Source organism: Dendropsophus ebraccatus, chromosome 6 (assembly GCF_027789765.1).
Source record: "Dendropsophus ebraccatus isolate aDenEbr1 chromosome 6, aDenEbr1.pat, whole genome shotgun sequence".
Classification (NCBI taxonomy): domain Eukaryota; kingdom Metazoa; phylum Chordata; class Amphibia; order Anura; family Hylidae; genus Dendropsophus; species Dendropsophus ebraccatus.
This window is the reverse complement of record NC_091459.1, coordinates 11,606,938-11,630,023: the sequence shown is the minus strand read 5'-3', so window position 1 is coordinate 11,630,023 and position 23,086 is coordinate 11,606,938. Positions and strand designations below refer to the sequence as shown.

Below are 23,086 nucleotides of genomic sequence, written 5' to 3'. Positions count from 1 at the left end.
CTCTCTCTCTATCTTTCTCTATCTTTCTCTCTCTCTCTCTCTCTCACTCAGTGGCTGCAGGGGGTCAGGTATAGGTCGCACCTCCTTGCTCCCCCGGGCACCGCTCTCTCTCTCCCGCACAGGAATCCTCGGCCCGTCACTCGGTGCTGTAGCACATGTATCTGTGTCCCGGACTGAGCGTCGCACACGGCCGCTTCCAGCACTGACAAAACATAACGGGGCTCCGAGAATTCCTGTGCGGGACAGAGTGCGGTGGCCAGTGAAGCATGGAGGTGCCGACCCATACCTGACCCCAACTATATATGCGGGAGAGGGGGGGCAGGGCTCACCGTGCAGCTTCCAGAGGAGTTAGGAGGAGAGAGCCGCCCGGCAGCAGCGCTGAGCTCACACTGGAGGGGACGCTGCCGTCTGTGTACAGCCTGTCCTATCTCCAGCCTTTTTCTTCAGCCCCCCGCAGCAGGATCTCTTGCCCTGCAGCAGTATATGTGCGTCCTGGCTCGGGAGGTGAATCGGAGCATAAGCTTTCCAGCCTCCGTCTCTCCACCCGGCACCCCTCTCTCTCTCCCTGCACCAGAGCATGCGGCCGCCGGGTGTGGGGGGAAAATACCGCAGATACCGTCCTGGCAGAGTTGAGGTCGGTTAACCGACGCCAGTGACGGTATCGGTATTTTTGCGGTATACCGCCCAGCCCTAGTGTGAACCCAGCCTAACATATTCTAATGACCTCCAATAAACTTGAATCGGTCTGAGCGCACCCTTTTTCAGTCCCCACCACTACTGATAATAATAAGATTGTGTACGTGCATTGTTACTGTTCATGTCTTTGCCAAAATTGAGGTTTGCATTTTTTTTTTAGTTTAAAGCAAGTTAAATGCCAGATAAACACAACTATTATTCAAGGATTAGTCACACAATAACAATGCTGTACAAATAACGCTACTGCTATTAATGAGGCATTTGTCCAGCAAGACAACACCCGTATGGGCTGTATTACAGGAGAGATGGCAGCAATCACATACTGCAGTCACTGAGTCAAAACTTTATACTTTTTTTCGGCCATATCTGCCGCCCCCCAGTGTATGGGGCTCTACGGATGCTTGGTGGAGATAGGGGTCTGGTGTGATGGAAAATCGGTGGCTCAAAGGGGTACTCCAGCAAAAATCTTTTTCTTTCAAATTAAATGTTTTCAGAAAGTTACATAGATTTGTAATTTCCAGTCTTCCCATACTTATCAGCTGCTGTATGTCCTGCAGGAAGTGGTGTATTCTTTTCAGTCTGACACAGTGCTCTCTGCTGCCACCTCTGTCCATGTCAGGAACAGTCCAGAGCAGAAGAGGTTTTCTATGGGGATTTGCTACTGTTCTGGACAGTTCCTGTCTCAGACAGAGGTGGCAGCAGAGAGCACTGTGCAGGAACAACATTTCCTGTAGGGCATACAGCAGCTGATAAGTACTGAAAGACTGGAGATTTTTAGATAGAAGTAAAAAAAAAAAAATAATAATAATAATTTATATATATATACACTCACCGGCCACTTTATTAGGTACACCATGCTAGTAACGGGTTGGACCCCCTTTTGCCTTCAGAGCTGCCTCCATTCTTGGTGGCATAGATACAACAAGGTGCTGGAAGCTTCCTCAGAGATTTTGGTCCATATTGACATGATGGCATCACACAGTTGCCGCAGATTTGTCGGCTGCACATCCATGATGTGAATCTCCCGTTCCACCACATCCCAAAGATGCTCTATTGGATTGAGATCTGGTGACTGTGGAGGCCATTGGAGTACAGTGACCTCATTGTCATGTTCAAGAAACCAGTCTGAGATGATTCTAGCTTTATGACATGGCGCATTATCCTGCTGAAAGTAGCCATCAGATGTTGGGTCCATTGTGGTCATACAGGGATGGACATGGTCAGCAACAATACTCAGGTAGGCTGTGGCATTGCAACGAAGCTCAATTGGTACCAAGGGGCCCAAAGAGTGCCAAGAAAATATTCCCCACACCATGACACCACCACCACCAGCCTGATCCGTTGATACAAGGCAGGATGGATCCATGCTTTCATGTTGTTGACGCCAAATTCTGACCCTACCATCCGAATGTCGCAGCAGAAATCGAGACTCATCAGACCAGGCAACGTTTTTCCAATCTTCTACTGTCCAATTTCGATGAGCTTGTGCAAATTGTAGCCTCAGTTTCCTGTTCTTAGCTGAAAGGAGTGGCACCCGGTGTGGTCTTCTGCTGCTGTAGCCCATCTGCCTCAAAGTTGGACATACTGTGCGTTCAGAGATGCTCTTCTGCCTACCTTGGTTGTAACGGTTGGCTATTTGAGTCACTGTTGCCTTTCTATCAGCTCGAACCAGTCTGCCCATTCTCCTCTGACCTCTGGCATCAACAAGGCATTTCCGCCCACAGAACTGCCGCTCACTGGATGTTTTTTCTTTTTCGGACCATTCTCTGTAAACCCAAGAGATGGTTGTGTGTGAAAATCGCAGTAGATCAGCAGTTTCTGAAATACTCAGACCAGCCCTTCTGGCACCAACAACCATGCCACGTTCAAAGGCACTCAAATCACCTTTCTTCCCCATACTGATGCTCGGTTTGAACTGCAGGAGATTGTCTGGACCATGTCTACATGCCTAAATGCACTGAGTTGCCGCCATGTGATTGGCTGATTAGAAATTAAGTGGTAACGTGCAGTTGGACAGGTGTACCTAATAAAGTGGCCGGTGAGTGTATATATATATATATAACTTTTTGAAACCATTTGATTTGAAAAAAAAAAAAAAAAAAGATTTTCACCGGAGGGCCCCTTTAAGGAGTGATATTACAAGTGTCCTTAGCTAAACTGCCAAGGAATTATTCAACAGCATAACATCTACTCTATGTGACCCTTTAGGAGGGTCTTGTGAAAGTTATTTTTTTATTATTATTATTATTTATTTATTTATTTATTTATTTATTTATTTAACTGTTCTTGATTCAGGAGCACTAATACATATGACTAGGGGTGACATACAGAATGTACATGTAACATAGAATCAAGAAAATAGTATTGATAAAGTAAATGAGAGGCTGGTACATAGAGAGAGAGGACCCTGCCTGTAAGGCTTGGTCCACACTACGTTTTTGCAATCCATTTTTTGCAAAAAAAAAAAAAGAATAAATATAGAATAAGAGAAAAACCGAATGCCTTTGTGTGCATCCGTTTTGATCCGTTTTTCCATTGACTTCCATTATTTAAAAAAAAAAAGAATCAAAACGCATCCTTTTTTTTTAACGTACACTAAAGTAAGGTCAGCTACGTTTTTGTGTATGCGTTTTGATCCGTTCTTTTTTTTTTTACAATAGATAAACGCAAATGCATCCGTCTTTTTTTCCATCCGTTTTTTTTTTTTTTTTTTTTGCAAAAACGGCTGAAAAAAACGGATTGCAAAAACCTAGTGTGAACCCAAGGAGAGAACGCTAGAGCAACAAAGGAAAAACATAACAAGGACTAAGGGTCCTATTCCACAGGCCGATAATCGTCCTGTGGAATAGAAGGCAACGATCAGCCGACATCCTTCATGTCAGCTGATCATTGCGTCATTTGTCTTTCAAACATTTTGAAAGACAAATGATTGATATAGCAGCGATCCGCTGCCCCGTGGAATAGGACTGTCAGCAGCAGACGCTGCTGTATGCTATGGGCTGCCCGGACGATCTAGCAATCACCTGGGCAGCCCCCCAGCAGCTCTCCGTGGCCCCCCCCAGACTCACCCACTCGCTGACAGCGCTCGTTTCCTCCTCTCGTCGGCCTGTGGAATAGGGACTTTAGGGTCCTATTACAGAGAGCGATTTTTAACGATAAACGATCGCAAACGAGATTGTTTATCGTTAACCTGAAATCGTTCATCATATTACACAGAACGATGGTTTTTAGATACGATCGTTACAATGATCGTTTATTCCCTCTGATCCCAGCAAAACAATGAACAATGTGCAATTACCCTGAACGATTAGTGAACAAAAGCGGAAGTTGAGCGAACGAACGTGGAATTACAGCGAACGATTAGCGAACGAGTAACGATAATTTTAGGTTCAGATCTAAATGAACGATCAACGACGTACGAACGATTTTTCGATCGTTTCCTGAAATTACACAGAATGATTTTCGTTTAAATTCGAACAATAAAACAATTTTTCGCACGATAATCGTCCCGTGTAATAGGGCCCTTAGAACACACACAGTAAATCCAAGTATTGTTCCTGTGTCTATTCATATGTAAATAAGCAATATTTATCAACATGTTTATTGTGATAACTAATTTGTCAGTTTAGCAACTAGGTGATAACATTTCCTAGAGAAATAGTGACACCTAGTGGCCCTTTTGTAGAGATACATTCGCTAAAGAAATAGAAAAATATTCAGCATTAAGACTTTTATGCAAGTATTTAAATGAGGGTGTAGGGAACCTTGGCCCTCCAGCTAATGCAAAACTACAACTCCCATCATGCCTGAACAGCCAAAGCTAAAGCGTTGGCTGTCCAGGCATGATGGGAGTTGTAGTTTTGCATCAGCTGGAGGGCTGAAGGTTTCCTATCCCTGATTAAACCAAACAAAAAAAAAAAATAACAGCAAAGGTTTGTTTGTAAGATTACTTGTTTAACTTTAATTTGCTTTAGAATTGGGACAAAAATAGATGTGATCAAAAAATCTGCAGAACAGAACATTTACCAAATATGACTTTGGGAACTAAATCTTGCATGTACAGAACTTTTAATATTCTTAAGGAAGTATTTTATGTGGATTATACCTTAAAGGGTTTCAGAAAGTTATATAGATTTGTAATTTACTTCTATTTAAAAATATCAAGTCTTCCCATACTTATCAGCTGCTGTATGTCCTGCAGGAAGTGGTGCTTTCTTTTTAGTCTGATACAGTGCTCTCTGCTGACATCTCTCTCCGAGACAGGAACTGTCCAGAGCAGGAGAGGATTTCTGTAAGAATTTGCTACTGCTCTGGACAGTTCCTGACACGGACAGAGGTGGCAGCAGAGGGCACTGTGTCAGACTAGAAAGAATACACCATTTCCTGCAGGACATACATTAGCTGATAAGTATGGGAAGACTTTTAAATAGAAGTAAGTTCCAAATCTATATAACTTTCTGAAACCAGTTGGATTTGAAAGAAAAAGTTTTTTGCTGGAGTACCCCTTTAAGGGAGGTCATGTCTAACATTTAATCCCATTGATATTGCACCAGAACTGGTAACATTTTTTCTCACTGAGGGGGCTTTCACATGTGCTGTTTTGCTACAGTTGTGGACGTTATTTTTATCAATATCATGCTGGGAGCGGGGAAAGTGTTTGAATCTTCTTCCATGGAATATGGGATGTGGAAAAAAGCCCTAACACAGATGAGTTGAGTTCAGCCTTTAGGCTATGTTAACACTACGTAAAATAACGTCCGTTGTCCGCGCCGCAAAACTACGGCCGTTGTTTTGAGGTTCCCTATAATGATTGCAATCCAATGTAACTACGGCCGTTGAATTCACACCACGTAACAGATAACGGCCGTTGTTTATATGGCCCCGTGAAAAATGATCATGTCAATTGTTTCCGGCCGGTAATACTGCAACAACGGCCGTGGATTTCAATGCGGCCGCGAACATAAAACTTATATCTGCCGAATTAAACTTTATTTTGATGTAAAAAAAATTCTGAGTGGTTTCTCGGGCTGAGCACAGTATTTAAAGTAAATGACCTGTTTCATTCGTTTATAAACATGCTAGGAATCAAAATGAAACAACGGCCGTAGTTTCACGACTAGCCCGTACGGTCGTAATTCTACGGCCGTAGTTTTGGTTGCAAAAGTCCGTCCGGTGAAAACAACGGCCGTTATTTTACGTAGTGTGAACATAGCCTAACTCTGCTTACACTGTTGTAGCCTGAGATCTGTGGCCTTGGAAGTGTTCTAAGATATGTGTTTAGAGGTCTTAAAGGGGAAACCCTATCTCAAATAACATAGATTCACTTGTAGGCCCTTGTGAAATACATTTATTTAGCAAACTTGCCTCCTTCCCCTTATAATTCCATTCTTTCCCTCCAATTGTTGACGACCCGTTCAACAATTAGAAATAGGCCGAGAGGGCCAAAACAAGACCCCAAATAAGATGCAGGAGAAGAAAAAATCCTAAAAATTCACAATTTTTTTAATTAATCAACACACAAACCAATCCATAAAAGCAATTAAAAGGCAAAGACAGTACAAACAATAAGCAGTGGGGGACAGATAGGTATCAATTGATGTAATGATACTCCTAAATAGCATGCTGAAACACACAAATACAACTTCTATATAGATTATATATCTGGGCTAGTAGTGAATGCACAGGCGTAAAGCAAATTGGACAGTACCATACATATGACATCCAACCTCACCTACTCACCCTACGCACATTTCACGTGGCTTTGTCATGGATCACATGAAACACACGTAGGGTGAATAGGTGAGGTTGGATGTCATAGGTATGGTACTCTCCCATTTGCTTCGGTCCTCTAATATGTAGTGAATGCACATGTTTTTTTTAAATCTTTCTAGGATAGTTTTTCACTTTTTTTGCAGTAGGTTCCTTTATACCCACTACTCTGGTTAGGCATTTATTTTCTCTGGGTAGTCTTGCTCCATCCAAGTGCTTTTTTCCCTGCACTTACTACTGCATCAAGGCTTCACTTCCTGAATAACATGGTGATGTCACTTCCTGGATAACATGGTTGTGTCACTTCCAGGATAACGTGGTGATGTCACTTCCTGGATAACATGGTGATGTCACTTCCTGGATAACATGGTGTTGTCACTTCCTGGATAACATGGTGATGTCACTTCTTAGATAACATGGTTATGTCACTTCCTGGATAACATAGTGATGTCACTTCCTGGATAACATGGTGATGTCACTTCCAGGATAACGTGGTGATGTCACTTCCTTGATAACATGGTGATGTCACTTCTTGGATAACATGGTGATGTCACTTCCTAGATAACATGGTGATGTCACTTCCTGGATAACATGGTGATGTCACTTCCTGGATAACATGGTGATGTCACTTCCTGGACAACATGGTGATGTCACTTCCTGGATAATATGGTGATGTCACTTCCTGGATAACATGGTGATGTCACTTCCTGGATAATATGGTGATGTCACTTCCTTGATAACATAGTGATGTCACTTCCTGGATAACATGGCGATGTCACCTCCTGGATGTCACGAGCCGACTCCCAGAGCTATGTGGGCTGTGGCTGCTGGAGAGGATGATGGCAGAGGCATGCTCAGTGTCCCTCCAGTGTCCTGTGTCCCTCTGCCATCATCCTCTCCAGCAGCCACAGCCCACATAGCTCTGGGAGTCGGCTCGTGACATCACCATGTTATCCAGGAAGTGACATCACCATGTTATCCAGGAAGTGACATCACTATGTTATCCAGGAAGTAAAGCCTTGATGCAGTAGGAAGTGCAGGGAAAAAAATAAGTGTATATTGGTGATTTGTATAACTTTTGGGGGCAATACAGTACTTTAATAAATATTTTAGCTGGACTTCTCCTTTAATAGTAAAAATTTGTGAGTTTTTTTGTATTTATGGAAATTTTTGCCCTGCATCTTTTTTAGGGTCTTTTTCTGGCTTTTTTCTGTCTCTCAATGTGTTGATATATATATATATATATATATATATATATATATATATATATATATATATATATCATGTATATGCATAGGGACTAAGCTACTAATGGCGCATCTGTGTTCAATTGGAAACAGGCGTAAATCATGACACAAATCTAAACCTGCTCTGATGCTGCGAGCGGGACCCGGGGAGAAAGACGGAGCGGAGGAGAAGCCCGGACAGGTAAAGTACGGTGCTGCTTCTCAAATCGTCGGTCGCCCGCCGCGCACCGCTATTCCACCGTAGCGATGCGCAGGTGGCGACCGATGATTTTAGGTCTGGCCCTAAATGAACGATCAGCCAATGACACGATCATTGGCTGATCGTTCGCTCTATTCCACCGAGCGATAATCGACCGAATCGGCCCGAATAGGGCCAATTCGTCCGATTATAGCTCCAATGGAATAGAGCCCTAACTAACAGGTAGTAAGTTAAATTAAACTTTGTAAGGGCCCTATTACACCAACAGATTATCTGACAGATTTTTGTAAGCCAAAGCCAGGAGTGGATTTGAAAAGACGAGGAATCCCAGTCTTTCCTTTATGACCAGTTCTCTGTTTATAGTTCATTCCTGGCTTTGGCTCAAAAAAATCTGTCAGATAATCTGTTAGTGTAATAGGGCCCTAAGAGTATGTTCACACATACTGTATATGCTGCAGATTTCATGGTGTGTAAATCAAAATGCAGTGTCCTAGTACCTGTTTCCCAGCTGCTCTGCCTGGGTTGTCGTATGGAATACCATGCTTTGCAACACCGGCCGCTATTTATTGAAAATGTCTGATGACGTTGTGTTCTATGGAATCCCGGCTGGAGTTTGTACACACTGTATACACTCCGGCTGGGATTCCATACGGCTGCACTCAAAACTGACATGTCAATTTTGTGCATCCACTATTCATTGAATAGCAGCCGCACGCAGTTGACAGTGCAGACAGTATAAAGTGCGGCTACGGCCGCACTTTACATTGTCGGCTATGGTTATTTGGAATGTGGGTACACCCGAACGTGACTGCATTCCAATTCAAAAGAGATAAAGTTCATTGGCAGTAGTGGACAGAGGTGGCAGCAGAGAGCACTGTGTCAGACTGGAAAGAATACATCCCCTTCCTGCAGGACATACAGCAGCTGATAAGTATGGGTAAACTTGAGATTTTTAAATAGCAGTAAATTTCAAATCTACATAACTTTCTGTAACAAGTTGATTTGAAAGAAAAAGATTTTTTGCTGGAGTACCCCTTTAAATTAGACTGAAAAGCATGGTCTGCTTCATCTGTAAAGCTACAACAGGAGACAATTTAGCTATGACCCTGTCATTTTCATATCTGTAAAGCAGGAATGTCCCAGAGAAATGGGGGGTGATTAGGAAGGCAGCCATTTTATATATCATTGTCCCTCCATAAGGTCGTAAAACACAGGGACACAGACAACGGGTAGTTCATGTTTCTTTTATTTAAATGTGAATATGAAGACTATTTATTTATTCTGTAAATGATTATTCCACAGTTTTATGTTCTTTCCATTGTTTTCAGCAGATTTGTATAGAGTTCTTATAACAATACCAATAACAACAAGAACAAATCGCACTGATACTTTCCAATGAATACGATTGGTACAGACCATCCTGATAGATAACTTATATGTCTATACTGGGCAGCTCTAATCATCTCTTAGTCCACTTACAAACAATATTCTCCATTATTTAAAAAAAAAAAAAAAATTGTTTTTTCTTTAGAATTTACTAAACAATATAAAGCTTTCTGTTCCCTTGTGGTCAAACGTCACGTAATGCTTTGTTTCCGGATAGATTTTATTACAACTAATAGGAGAATCATACATAACAGCAGAATGATTGAATATAGTACTGTATATTCTGTTGGTACTAACCCCCATGTTTCCCTATATTAAAACCTATTGTGATTAAAGGGGTTATCCAACGCTACGAAAACACGGCCACCTTTCCCCCCTCTCTTGTCTCCAGGTCAGGTGTGGTTTGCAATTAAGCTCCATTTACTTCAATGGGACTAAATTTGAAACTCCACCCAATCTGGAGACAAGAGAGGGGGGAAAGTGGCCATGTTTTTGTAGCGCTGGATGACCCCTTTAATTGTTAAAGAATTTCATAAATGGATTTAACTTTTTACTACATTAATAGCATTACAGGACCATAAGGCTCATCTATAGGATCTATTGTTACTCTTGATATTTAGGGGTTATCTTTTTCTTTTAAACCAACTGCTTTCAAAAAGTTATCTAGATTTGTAATTTACTTCTATTTGAATATCTTTAAAAGTCTTCCAGTAGTCATCAGCAGCTGTATGTCCTGCAGGAAATGTTTTTTTCTGTCTAGTCTGACACAGTGCTCTCTGCTGCCACCTCTGTCCGAGACAGGAACTGTCCAGAGCAGCTGAAAATCCCCATAGAAAACCTCTCCTGCTCTGGACAGTTCCTGACATGTTCAGAGGTGGCAGCAGAGAGCACTGTGTCAGACTGAAAAGAATACACCACTTCTTCCAGGACATACAGCAGCTGATAAGTATAGGAAGACTTGAAGTTTTTAAATAGAAGTAAATGACAAATCTATAAAACTTTCTGAAAGCAGTTAGTTTGAAAGAAAAAGATTTTCGCTGGAGTACCCCTTTAAGCTTTAGCTGTCCAGGCATGATGGGAGTTGTAGTTTTGCAACAGCTGGAGAGCCAAGGTTCTCTACCCCTGCTGTAGATGGAGAACAAGACTCCTTTCACCTAATAAGAGAAAATTCTGTAATAAGATATTTATGAATGGGTTTTCTAAATCCAATATAACCCCAGAGGACCCCATTGTAAGGCAGTGGGGTATATCACAGCGCCATCAATAGAGTGAGAGAAGCCTTATGATGTGGACCTATGCACACTGTTAGATTAGTTTCTTTAACTCCCACTGACTTAACAAACATAATTCACTTGTCATTCACCAACAATGTGTTTATATTTGTAGGGAGGTTTCCCAAATTCCAGGACATTAACTTTCAACTTGAATTCCATTAAAGTGTGGACAGAGTTTCGATTTATTTTTCCATTGCAATTTTGAGACATTCAGCTAAGGCTATCATGTGCCGCACCCAGGCATAGGAGCAGATAGCCACACAAATTTCTCCAACATGCTCTTAAAGGGGTACTCCAGCAAAAATCTTTTTCATTCAAATCAACTGGTGTCAGAAAGTTATATAGATTTGTAATTTACTTCTATTTAAAAACCTCAAGTCCTCCCATACTTATTAGTTGCTGGATGTCCTGCAGGAAGTAGTGTATTCTCTCCAGTCTGACTCTCTACTGCCACCTCTGTCCATGTCAGGAACTGTCCAGAGCAGTAGCAAATCACTATAGAAAACCTTTCCTGCTCTGGACAGTTCCTGACATGGACAGAGGTGGCAGCAGGTGGCAACACTGTGTCAGACTGAAAAGAGTACATCACTTCCTGCAGGACATAGAGCAGCTGATAAGTATGGGAAGACACGAGATTTGAAAAAAAAAAAAATAAATTCGCTGGTGTACCCCTTTAAATTTATGTGTGTTACTTATCTGTTACCTACTCAGCCCAGTTCGCGTATAGCTGCTTAATACTTTTATTACAACTTGTCTAATTCCATCTCCTTCAAGTCATCCAATTCCAACATTCATTTAAATAGAGAGTAAGTCATTTCGGACAGTCAACCCGTCCTTGACTCTCTAATCCAACATTCTGGGTACAAACAGGGAATTAAAGAAAATCAATTTATAGCACTTGTAATGTTGTAGTAATGTTTTGTTTCATCCAAATGATTTCATATTATTATTAACACTTACCTCCCTCGCTCCCCCACTGCCTGTATGTAGCCAGCACCGGCTGTGAGAGAGTGAGAGAGGTAAGTGAGTGTTTTTAATACCCACTTCCCTGGGCAGCATATTGTAAGGAGCATGCCACCTCGCATCCCATTCCTCAAACTGTCCTCTTGTATAAAGCTATACCCAGGTGCTGTGAGACTGTAAGTAGACTTTATTATAGTAAATAATGGATTTCCAGTGTAATTGCAATTAGTCTATAGCAAGATCTATTGAGTGTTAATGGAAAGCAGAGTCACAACCTCTAGAGTGTCCCTGTTGTTACAACTTTTCAAACCTGAATCAGCAGTAGATGTGATATGAAGCAAGTTGGCAATTTACATTTATAATTATTTATTTAGTTATCATGGAAAACACGGCACTTCCTGTGTTTTGACTCTTTTTTTTCTTCAAGGAGTCTAAAAACAGGACGTCCCGTGTTTCTCAAGTCATCTCTACTCAGAGAAGGCAGTCATGTGATTGATGGACACATTGAGCCGTGACTCTCTGTACTGGCCAGGACTTCATGTGTTTAGTCTCTTTTTTTTCTCAACCAGCACAAGACTAAAAAGCTTCAGGAGACTAAACCTGGATACAAGTAAGTATAGCTGTTATATAGCAGCCTTCAGGAGATTGGACCTGTATACCAGTAAATATAGCTGTCATATAGCAGCCTTAAGGAGACTGGACCTGGATACAAGTAAGTATTATAGTAAGTGTTATATAGCAGCCTTCAGGAGACTGGACCTTAATTTCTGTTAAGTATAAATGTTATTTAGAAGCCTTCAGGAGACTGGACCTGGATACAATATAAAACAGCATTCAGTAGACTGGACCTGGAAACAAGTAGGTATAGCTGTTATATAGCAGACTACAGGAAACTGGACCTTGATTTCTGGTAAGTATTAATGTTATATAGAAGGCTTCAGGAGACTGGACCTGGATACAGTAAGTATAGCTGTTATAGAGCAGCCTTCATGAGACTGGACCTGGATTTCTGGTAAGTATAGATTTAATTTACAGCATGATAACAAAATAGTGAATATAAATGGCAAACTTGCTTTATATGACATCTACTTTTGTTTTAGATTTTGAAAGTTATAATGACAGTGACACTCTAAGGCTGCAATAATGGTTCTCACCAATCATCTGTTCCCTATGTAGAAAAAGATATCAACTCTGAAGCAACTGAATTTTTTTTTTTAAAAGACTACCCCCAAGAGGACAACTCAGGAAGTACATTTCCATAACATTTATTGCTGTATTGGTTTAGAAAAACCCCTTTAAGGGTTGGTACCATCAAAATAAAAGGATATCATTCACATTAATGAGGGATACTTCAATCTGCATGTTTAATATACAGCTACTAAAAACAAAACACTGCGTCAGGCAAGGCCAAATGTATCCTTCAAGGTGTATTTACATAGCTATGGATTCAGTCCATTTCTCACGCCACAAAATAGAAGCAAAAAAATTCGACTAAAAGAATGTAAGAAAACATTCCTCTGGATTATTCATCGTGTTTTTCATTTAATAATATTTGCTATGAGCACCGTTTCCTATACCCACTTGCAAGGGGTCTAATAATAAGCCCTGTTTAATGGCTTCACCTTCAATATAGTAAACTGGGAGAAATTATTTTTCTTCATGGTAAAGATTCCATAAAACTCTGATTTCTCTGATATCTGATCATTTTTTGAGAATATATAAGCATGAAAAGACAATACTTTGTATATAAAAAAAATCCATATATTATGGTACATTTCTCATCACGTTTGTCATAATATTTAAATTTCGTTCAGTATTTTTAGAATTTTTTTTAGAAGCTTTTTTTTTTTTTTTAGAATTTAATTTGCATTTTTCTGTAACATTACTGTGAAATCTATACGTTATGAAGTCTACATAGCCATGTATGATATATTATTACATTTTCCTGCTGTTTGAGATTCCAATAAGCATCCAAAGCCAAGACATAGAAATTCAGTACTGTGAATTTAATGTCTGCATTTTGAATGCATTTTTTCCCTATCTTACATGTAGCAATACATCAATAAAAAACATTATATTGCTTTGTAAATCATTGGTGGTTTTATTGGGAAAGGCACTGCCAGCAATGACTATAGTATTTACCATGAAGCTCCTAAATATGGACACTAATACACTGACCTCATCTGCAATGTTAAGAAACGATGCTATAGATCATGTTATATATAAAATGGATAAGTTAACAATTATCTGTAATTATATGTTGAAAAAGTACTCTTCTGCATGTAGCTTTTCATGTTTAATGAAAAGTATACGTTTCCTAAAACTTAAAGAGACTCTGTCATTAGCTTTATACTACTCTAGGTACACAGGCGCTGAACAGAATGATGTAATTTACATTGACCTGTGCAGCCGTTCTCCTGCTATCCTCATCAATATTGAGGACACAGAGGACTGTGCAATAGTGGGTGTGTCTAGTCCTTGATATTCATGAGTATCTGTGCCCACTTGATTTTCCATTCTGATTGGCTATTCTGTGTATAGCTGGACGGTTAGCTGTCAATCAACAGCTGTCTAAAATATATATATATATATATATATATATATATATTACAGTTGTAATTTAAATATCCCATTCCACATAAGGCTAGAATATAAGGAGTTTCTGGTGGCGTCTTCACACTTTGGAACAGTCTACGTGTACCATGGTGGGAACAAGGGGTCAACTAGTAAATGCAGTGGCTCTAAGGGGGTCAAATAGATCCTATTTCAGGAACTGATCCTTTTAGTACAGGGTGACTGTTGCTGAAGCTATCTATCCACTAACTACTCTACGTCTATCAATGTCCTGGATCTGTAAGTATAACATGGGGGCTGTAGTGTGCCGTAGGGTCTCAGGCTTGTAATCACTGAGGTTTAGACACTGATTCATTAGATGGTTATAATTTATGGGTTGTAGCTGATCAAGCATCAACACTTTAAATTAATGGAAAAAGTGCAAATACATAGTAACCAACAGAAATGTGATTTTATTTCATTTTGTTATGAAGAGATGATAGGTTAGTATTATATACAAAAGATGAGGGCGGTTTTATTTTCGTGTTATTACACTACAATAAAGGAAACCTACAATGCACCTTCCCGCTATTATTGTACACCTTCAAAGCAATTGCTAAGTCACTTACATTAAAAATGCCTTAAAGGGCAACTCCAGCAAAAAAAAAAAAAAAATCGTTCAAATCAACTGCTGTCAGAAAATGACAGAGATTTGTAATTTACTCTCCAGTCTCCAGTCTTCCAGCACTTATCAGCTGCTGTATGTCCTTAATATCTTCATCTATGTCTATGACATACAGCAGCTGATAAGTACTGGAAAACTTGCGATTTTTTAATAAAAGTAAGTTACAGATCTCTGGCACTTTCTGGTACCAGTTGATTGAAAGATATATATATATATATATATATATATATATATATATATATATATATATATTATTTTTTTTTTTGCTGGAGTTGCCCTTTAAATACAGATTAATGTTAAAGGAAAAGTCCCATTTAGGGTATAAACACACACACCGTATACGCAACGTATTTACTGCTGCGATACGCAGCAAATACGCAGCAGATACTCAGCAGATTAGATCTAAATAACTGAACACAGCATCAAGTCTTCACCATCAAATCTGCTGCGTATTTGCTGCGTATCTGCTGCATATACGGTGTGTGTGTTTGTACCCTTACTTTGAAATCTGCAGGCAGGCAGGGGTGTGAAAATAACTAACAGGTTCACTAACCTGTTCCCTTTGCCTTGTAGTGACGTCATCTTCTGCAGGAAACCAGGTACGTCACTTACTCGGCTCCTGCACCAGCAACATCACAGGGCGGCTGAGCGACTGCCTGCTCAGCCAGTCAGTGACAGGGTTGGTGTCCCTCCCCAGTCATTGATTGGCTGAGCAGGCAATCACTCGAACAGGACCTGGCTGCGGTGCTAAGAGGCACGGGGGACGGATGAGTTAACATGCTCGTTATTTTAACCCCTACCTGCCTGCAGATTTCATAGCTGGTGGAACTTCTCCTTTAACAAATAAAATACCATCCAGAAAACATTCACAGCATCCACTACCAAATACTAATGTACAGGAAAAAAACTATCACTTTTCATGCACCAAAACAGCCGACACACCATCTGCTTCACTGTTGGCTTCATCCTTCAGATTTCATTATCATTATAAGATCTTTCTAGCTTATTTATTTCATTGTTTGATCTCCATTGTAAATGAAAATGCACGTAACAATGCCTTATGGCCAGATTATTCTACTGCAGTACATGTAATGCACTAAATAAATGGATTATTATAACGTAGTACATCAGCCTACAATTTCCAAAGCAATATGAAGACTTTTTCTGATGGATCATTGAATACTTCCTGCCACTCTGACATTTTATAGACAATGTTTTGTCTACATAAAATTCTTTTTTTTTTTCCCGTCATGCACCAAGGAATACGAATGGGCCTGCTGAGACAACCTATAAATAATATAGTTACAACATTTTTTTTTTAAATTATTATTATTATTTCGTTACATTGGCCTGGTGCCTGAAAAGCAGTGTGCTATCGTTAAAGTACTGGATTCTTATAAATTTCTCATTTATATACTGACTGGCACTGAAGACACCGAGCTTGCTCTGGATTCCCGTGTTTTAAAATTTGGCATTGTGATAGTACAGCAAGATACTCCTACTGTCGCCTCCGGTAATTCGTCTTCCTCAGTCCATTCGTTAAGATCAGGGTTGTAGGCCTGAATGCATTTCTTGTATTTCTTTTCCACCTCATTCCAGCCGCCCACCAAGTAGATTTTGCCATTTAGCGTAGAAGCCCCGGCAGTGCTCACTCCATTCTGCAGAGGAGCAGCAAAGCTCCACTGACCATTGTGGGGATTGAAGCACTCAACCGGAAGGACATCGATTCTTTCGCCACGGCCACCGAGTTGACTACCACCCATAACATACACTCGGTCACCAAGTGTAACAGAGCAATGCCATCCTCTAGGTGTACTCAAATTTGCCTTATCTTGCCAGCTATCATTACACGGGTCATACATACAAACAGAGCGCGAGTATGCGTTATTGATGTAGCCACCTACGACCAAGATCTTACCATCAATGACCGAGCTGGAATGGCAGCACCTTGCAACCTCCAGTGGTGCTTTTGGCATCCACTGGTTGGTTGAAGGAACATAACACTCAAGTGAAGCTAGGCAACCTTCAGAATTGCGACCACCAATGGCATAAAGGAGACCATTGAAAACATTCAAGCTAAAGTGGGTACGCTTCTGGGTCATGTTTGCAAGGTGAATCCATGTGTTGAAACGTGGGTCATATCTAAAATACGGAAAAAATGGGGGAAATTAGAATGATTGGAGTGCTCATTAAATAAATTAAGAGTACTGTGATTACTCTTACAATTAGTGAACAAATGTGGAATTACAGCAAACGATTAACAAACAGTTAGCAACTGATTAACAATGATTTTAAAACCAGATCTACATCAACGACACAAACGATTTTTTGATCTTTGCTTGCAATTAGACAGGACGATTATCGTTTCAATATGAACGATTTTCTGTATGATAATCGTCCTGTGTAATAGGGCCCTAATCCCACAGAAAGGCTATACTGTAGTAAAAATTGCTGGGGGGAGAACAATAAATACTAATGGGGAAATTTATCAAGGGCTTTGCACCTACTTTTAGGTGAATAATTGGATTTTTCACCTATTTTTGATCTTAGTTCTTTTTATGAATTCGACAGGTGAATATTTCTCAGATGCAACTTTTTTTATCTGCTGTTTTTGAGCATTAGGGTAGCTTCACACGTACCGGATCCGCAGCGGATTTCATGCTGCGAGTTTGCAGCAAAATCTGCTGCGGATCCTGGTAGTGAGAAGTTAAATGGGTCACATTTTCATTCCACTGCGGATATGTGACCTGGCCCCTTTAACCCTGCGCCGCCCACAGCCTCCGGAGCATACATTACCTGCTCCGCACCGCGGCTGTGTGTGTGCGGCTCCCCTTGCTCCCCATCAGCCAATTAGTGCACAGCAGCAGACTGTCAGTCAGGCTGATGGAGACTGAAGGGAGCCGGGAGCCTCACACACAGCTACGGCGCTGAGCAGCTAATATATGCTTCGGGGGCTGAGGGCAGCGCAGGGTTAAAGGCGTCGGGTCACATATCCGCAGTGGAATGAAAATTCTGCTGCAGATATGTTACCCCATAGACACTTCACACTACCAGGATCCGCAGCGTGTTTCGCTGCAAACTTGCAGCGTGAAATCCGCTGCTGATCCGGTACGTGTGAAGCTACCCTTAAGCTTAACCTTAAGTTGCAGAAACTGGTGCAGCACTACATCTGGTCAATACCAGGTGAATTTGTTTGTGACTTTTTAAAAACTTTCTTTGGCAACAATTTTGCGACTTTTTATTTAGAGGCATTCACTATGGCAGGGCTGCATTTTAATAAATTAGTCAAAAGATATTGGAACAAAATATGCACCAATCCTCATTAGAAGAGTCACACAAATTAGACTCCTTGGTAAATGTCTTTATTTGATCTTAAAAGAATGTAGGGGTAAGGTTGGGTTCACACTAGGTTCACGTTTTTTAAATTCATTTTTGCAAAAAAAAAAGATGAAAAACAGATGTATTTGTGTGCACCTATTTTAATAATTTCTTTATTGACTTCCATTATAAAAAAAACCGGATCGAAACGTGTCTCTTTTTTTAACGTACACCAAAATAAGGTCATCTAAGTTTTTGTCTATGTTAAAAAAAGGATGCATTTTGATCCTTTTTTTTATAATGGAAGTCAATGGAAAAATGTATCAAAATGGATGCACACAAATGCATCTGCTTTTCCATCAGTTTTTTTTTTTGCAAAACCACCTAAAAAAACTAATTGCTAAAACGTAGTGTGAACCCAGCCTAGGTGTTTCAAGCAGAACTGCAATACAGTCTTTGAATAAAAAAACGGCAGAGTATCTCATATTTTACTTGATTGAATATACAATTACCTGCAGAAATTGCTGACTGCATGCTTGGCTTGATTTCTGGCATCATTTTGGTCTTCACCACCAGCGATGTAAAGAAAGCCATCCATCACTGCCACACACTGATTAAAACTCTTGGCTGGTAGTTCCGATAGCCTTTTCCATCCATTTTCCGGATCCCTGTACAAGATCTCCCTGCTAAGAGACTTCTCTGTCAATGCTGGCCGGCCTCCTACGGTCACCAGAACTCTTGTTCCTCCTCGTATTTTTGTTCTTCTTGATTGTAGGGTGTTTTGGTGATAAGGAAGCAGGTGATAATTCATGGCTTCAACCAGAAGTCTATGGCATTCTGTATCTTGCATCATTCTTGGCACCGATTGGACGTAGTTTACCAAGTCTTGAGCTGAGATAGTGCCAAATCTGATATTGCTTATAAGACCGGAGGCGTACTTTATTCTTTTTTCATCGTGATCTAACCATTTCATTGCAATCTGGAAAGCGACTATTTCGGATGGTAACTGCAACTCGTCGTCTATAAGAAGTTCATTTATCTGATCATACGTTAGTTTTAGGAACTGATCCGTTTCCGAGAACTCAATGAAGTTGTCCCTGATGAACTTTTGTGCCGCTTCTTTTGTACTTTTAAGTCCGTAGGTTTCTGCAATATTAGCCACATACATGCAGTTTTCAACATTGATTTCCTGCAGTAAAAAGTCACAGCACATGTTTACGAGGGTATTTATCTGAAGGTAGGTGGCTGACGATATGGTACTACCGATGGTGTACAAAGACAGAGTAATTTTACCAGTGTAGGCATAGGTTATTACTGTAGCTAGACCTAAAGGAGAGATATCATTTAGATCAACCCGCTGGGTGGAGGCATCCTTCTTCAGAATGTTGTAGAAGTATTCGCTGCAGGACGCCATTACTACCTTATGGACCATGAATGATTTTGTTTTGGTACCAATGGTGAGGTCACACAGAAAGCTATCTTGTCTCATCCTGCTTAACCCTTCCATAAGATTGGTTCCATATGAGGAGTCAGAAACCTCCGTGGAGATGTAATTGAAGCCATTTCCTCCTTCAATTAAGCCGCTAATCCCGTTGAGTTTGCTTAGAGGACTGTCTTCTACAATGATGGTCATCTCGTTGATGTCTGACTTATTTTTCTTGACATTCTTCTTTTTCGGTGCCATGACTGCAATACAGGAATCACAGCCAAGACCTCTCTGCAAGAAAATTAATACAAAATAAGTCAAGTTGAGGTACAACATAAATGGAAAAACATAAATGATACATCAGTTGCCATAGATTTATTTTATGTAGGTTGGATAAAAAAAATCTTCAAACGTTGACAGACTTTTTTTTCACCCATCAGAATAGAATGTTTCTGCTCCTTTCTGCACATTCTATATATACCTGTATAACATTTCTCTGTGTCTTCTTTCTGCTCAAAAATTGCTTCATTTCATCAGTGGACAGTGTCACCTAGGCGGGGCTTCATGGCAGTTTGGCCCCCTCTCCTATATGGACAGTGTCACCTAGGCGGGGCTTCATGGCAGTTTGGCCCCCTCTCCTATATGGACAGTGTCACCTAGGCGGGGCTTCATGGCAGTTGGACCCTGACTCCCAGGTAAGATGGCCAAGTGCCATGAAGCTCCACCTTGGTGACACTGTCCACTGATAAAATTTAAGCAATTTTAGATCAGAAAGAAGACACAGATAAGTTTTATACAGGTATATATGAAATGTGCAGCATCTAAGCTTGTGGATAGGGCAGAGAACCACACACAGAGTAAGGCCATGTTCACACGTCGTAAGAGACCGGCCGTTCTGTGACCCGGCCGGTCTCTGAAAAGATCATCCCGGCCGGATGATCTTTATGGCCACAGAGTTGGGATGCGGGCGCATCCCTGCCCGCCCGCATCAGAACTCTCCCCTGCACACTATGGAGCAAGCAGCCAGAGACGCTCGCTCCACAGTGAACACTGACATGGTTTTCTAAGGCCACTATTCAATGAATAGCGGCCACAGAAAACTGACATGTCAGTTGTTTGCGGCAGCGCAAAAGATCCCATAGACAGCAATGCAATGTATATTCTAGTAAAAATCACAGCCGTTGTACAACGGCCGTGATTTAAAAAAAATGTACATTGTGTGAACATAGCCTAAGGAGGGTAACAACATCCCTTTAAAGACAACTGTTTTAGCTCTCTGGTCCTTGCAGTTCAGTGTGATACCATCATGCGGCACTGTGCTTTGGTAGACCTTCTCCTAACTTTTGTCCCCATGACCAAATTTCATGTTTATTAAAAATACATTTTATAGGAACAAACACACAATTGGTGCAATAGTTCTACGATTATTACCATGACAACCAAGAGTTCTGGGATGCAGGTGGCCGTGAATGTTGTGACCTTCAAAACTACTTAACATTTAATTCCCAAAGATTATTTCCCTAGGATTTGGCTTCAGTATTTATACATAGGAAGCATACGCTGATGTATACACTTAAGGTTGTGGGGAAAAAAAAAGATGTGAAAAGAATCCTGTGTAAGGATGTGTTCTCATGTAACAGCGTTCACAGTGAATCTTACACTGCCAGTTATGTAGTGACAGCCATATTTAACTATTTAGCTGCCATAAAAATAATAAACATCCGATTCTTACCGCCTGCGCTCCCTCGTTTGATTTAGTCTCTGGGTCCCTGCTCACTGACAGCCTGCTCAGCCAATCACTGGTTGCAGCAGGACAGCGCACTGATTGGCTGAGCAAGACCGCGCACTGATTGGCTGAGGGGGCCGTCAGTGAGCAGGGACCGAGAGTGCAGGCAGGTACGCAGTTGCTGTTTATTATTTTCATTTTTAATAATTGCAATGATGTTAAATAACGTTCGTTGGAAATTGTTGTGTGCACGTAGCCTTATACTACATTAAATGGGGACTATGGGGCATATCAAAAACTGCAGATCATCTACACTTAGAAAAGCATTCTGAGAATGAGTTGCCTAGTTAGAAAATATCATATAAAGGGATTTTATGTGTTTTAAGGGCTTGTCCAGAGAAACTAAGAGCATGACCACTGCCTTACAGATTTAGGCCATGTTTACATGGCGTATGAGACCGGCCGTTCTGTGACCCAGCTGGGTCACAGAACGGCCGGTGTCAGAGAAGATCATCTTTATTTCTGTTGAATTTGGATGCGGCCAGAACCGCACTCTCCATTGTGTGAACTGACATGTCTGTCCAGCCACTATTCAATGAATAGCGGCTGCACAAAACTGAAAAGTCAGGTTTTCGTGTGGCCGTTTTGAATCCTGTCCAGAGTGTATACTATGTGTATACGCTTCGGCCGGGATTCTATTCTTTCAAATACAACGCATGTTTTGCATAAATCTTGGCCGTTGTTGCAAATTGCAACAACAGGTGTGATTTATGCAAAACATAAGTTGTATGAACATGGCTTTAAAGCACTTGGCGGGGATGTATGCGGAACCTTATACTACGGTTCTTTTATCTAATTGTGCCAAACACTTTAAATTTAACTTAAAGGCTATGTTCACACTATGTAAAAATATGTATTTTTACATTGTGTGAACATAGCTAAAAGCAAATATTAAATATTAAATCTGTGGCACTACCGAATAGGAATATACCCGTCAATTCTATCAAGTAGAACAGAAATTAAATTAAAAGTATAAAAATTATAAAATAAAAAATAAAAATATATATGATTCTACCCCCATGTATGAAACATAAAACTATTTTCCAGTAAAGATTCTCCCTCCGGCTTTCCTAGAATGTGTTATTAAGGAGCACTCTGAACACATATATAAGGCTTCTTGATGGCAGTGTAATCCCCAGCTGTCCGTGACCATATAACATTACCATTTATATATCTCAACAGGTTTTGCACAAGGAAATCCACATACAGTAAAACCCATAGCTGTATATATTGTATATGAACAGCAAAAGAAATAAATTTAACCATATACTGCTCAAAATATCTATATACTCTACATTCAGAGAACAGAGCTTGTAGACCTTTTAAATAAAGATAGACTTATGGTTGCTTTTGCCTTTAAAGCAGAACACCGTTTATCAAGACAGTTAAAGGGGTTACCCGGTTAGTTAAAATATATGATGAATCACTCCCAATTCATTCCATACATATCTTTACTTTTTCTATCTTCTTCCCTAAGTTTTGAGCTGCTGCTCTCTGCTAAAGACACATTATTCCATTTCTGCTCTCAACCCCCTCTCCTCACCCCCCCCCCCCGTTCCGAGACTGCTGATGTAAACAATTCCTTATTTGCAACTTTATAGCTTCTTTGAAATGCTGGGAGAGTTCATCTGAGGTCAAGTTGCTGAAGAACTCACTGTGAGTTTTTTGTGTCTCTAGCAGAAAGCAGCATGCTCAAAACTGAGGGAAGGAGACAGAAAAGGTAAAGACATGTATGGAATGAATTGTCTCCAGGAGGGGGGGATACTTTAACATATATTTTACCT

The 23,086-nt window shown here is 40.6% G+C and overlaps 2 protein-coding genes across 2 annotated transcripts in view; one reads left to right on the top strand and one right to left on the bottom strand.

The window, feature by feature from the left end:
* LOC138794649 (elongin-A-like) overlaps positions 1 to 23,086 on the top strand; it is a 110,689-nt gene that overhangs the window by 17,445 nt on the left and 70,158 nt on the right. The gene's annotated exons all lie outside the window — the stretch shown is intronic.
* The window catches only part of KLHL31 (kelch like family member 31), a 16,737-nt gene continuing 8,695 nt past the window's right edge, over positions 15,045 to 23,086 (bottom strand). The window contains exons 2-3 of the mRNA XM_069973428.1: positions 18,603 to 19,807; positions 15,045 to 16,914 (exon numbers count right to left, since the gene is read on the bottom strand). Of these exons, the coding sequence (XP_069829529.1) occupies positions 16,182 to 16,914; positions 18,603 to 19,774 (1,905 nt within the window). The 5' untranslated portion in view covers positions 19,775 to 19,807 and the 3' untranslated portion in view covers positions 15,045 to 16,181. The remainder of the gene's footprint in view (positions 16,915 to 18,602; positions 19,808 to 23,086) is intronic.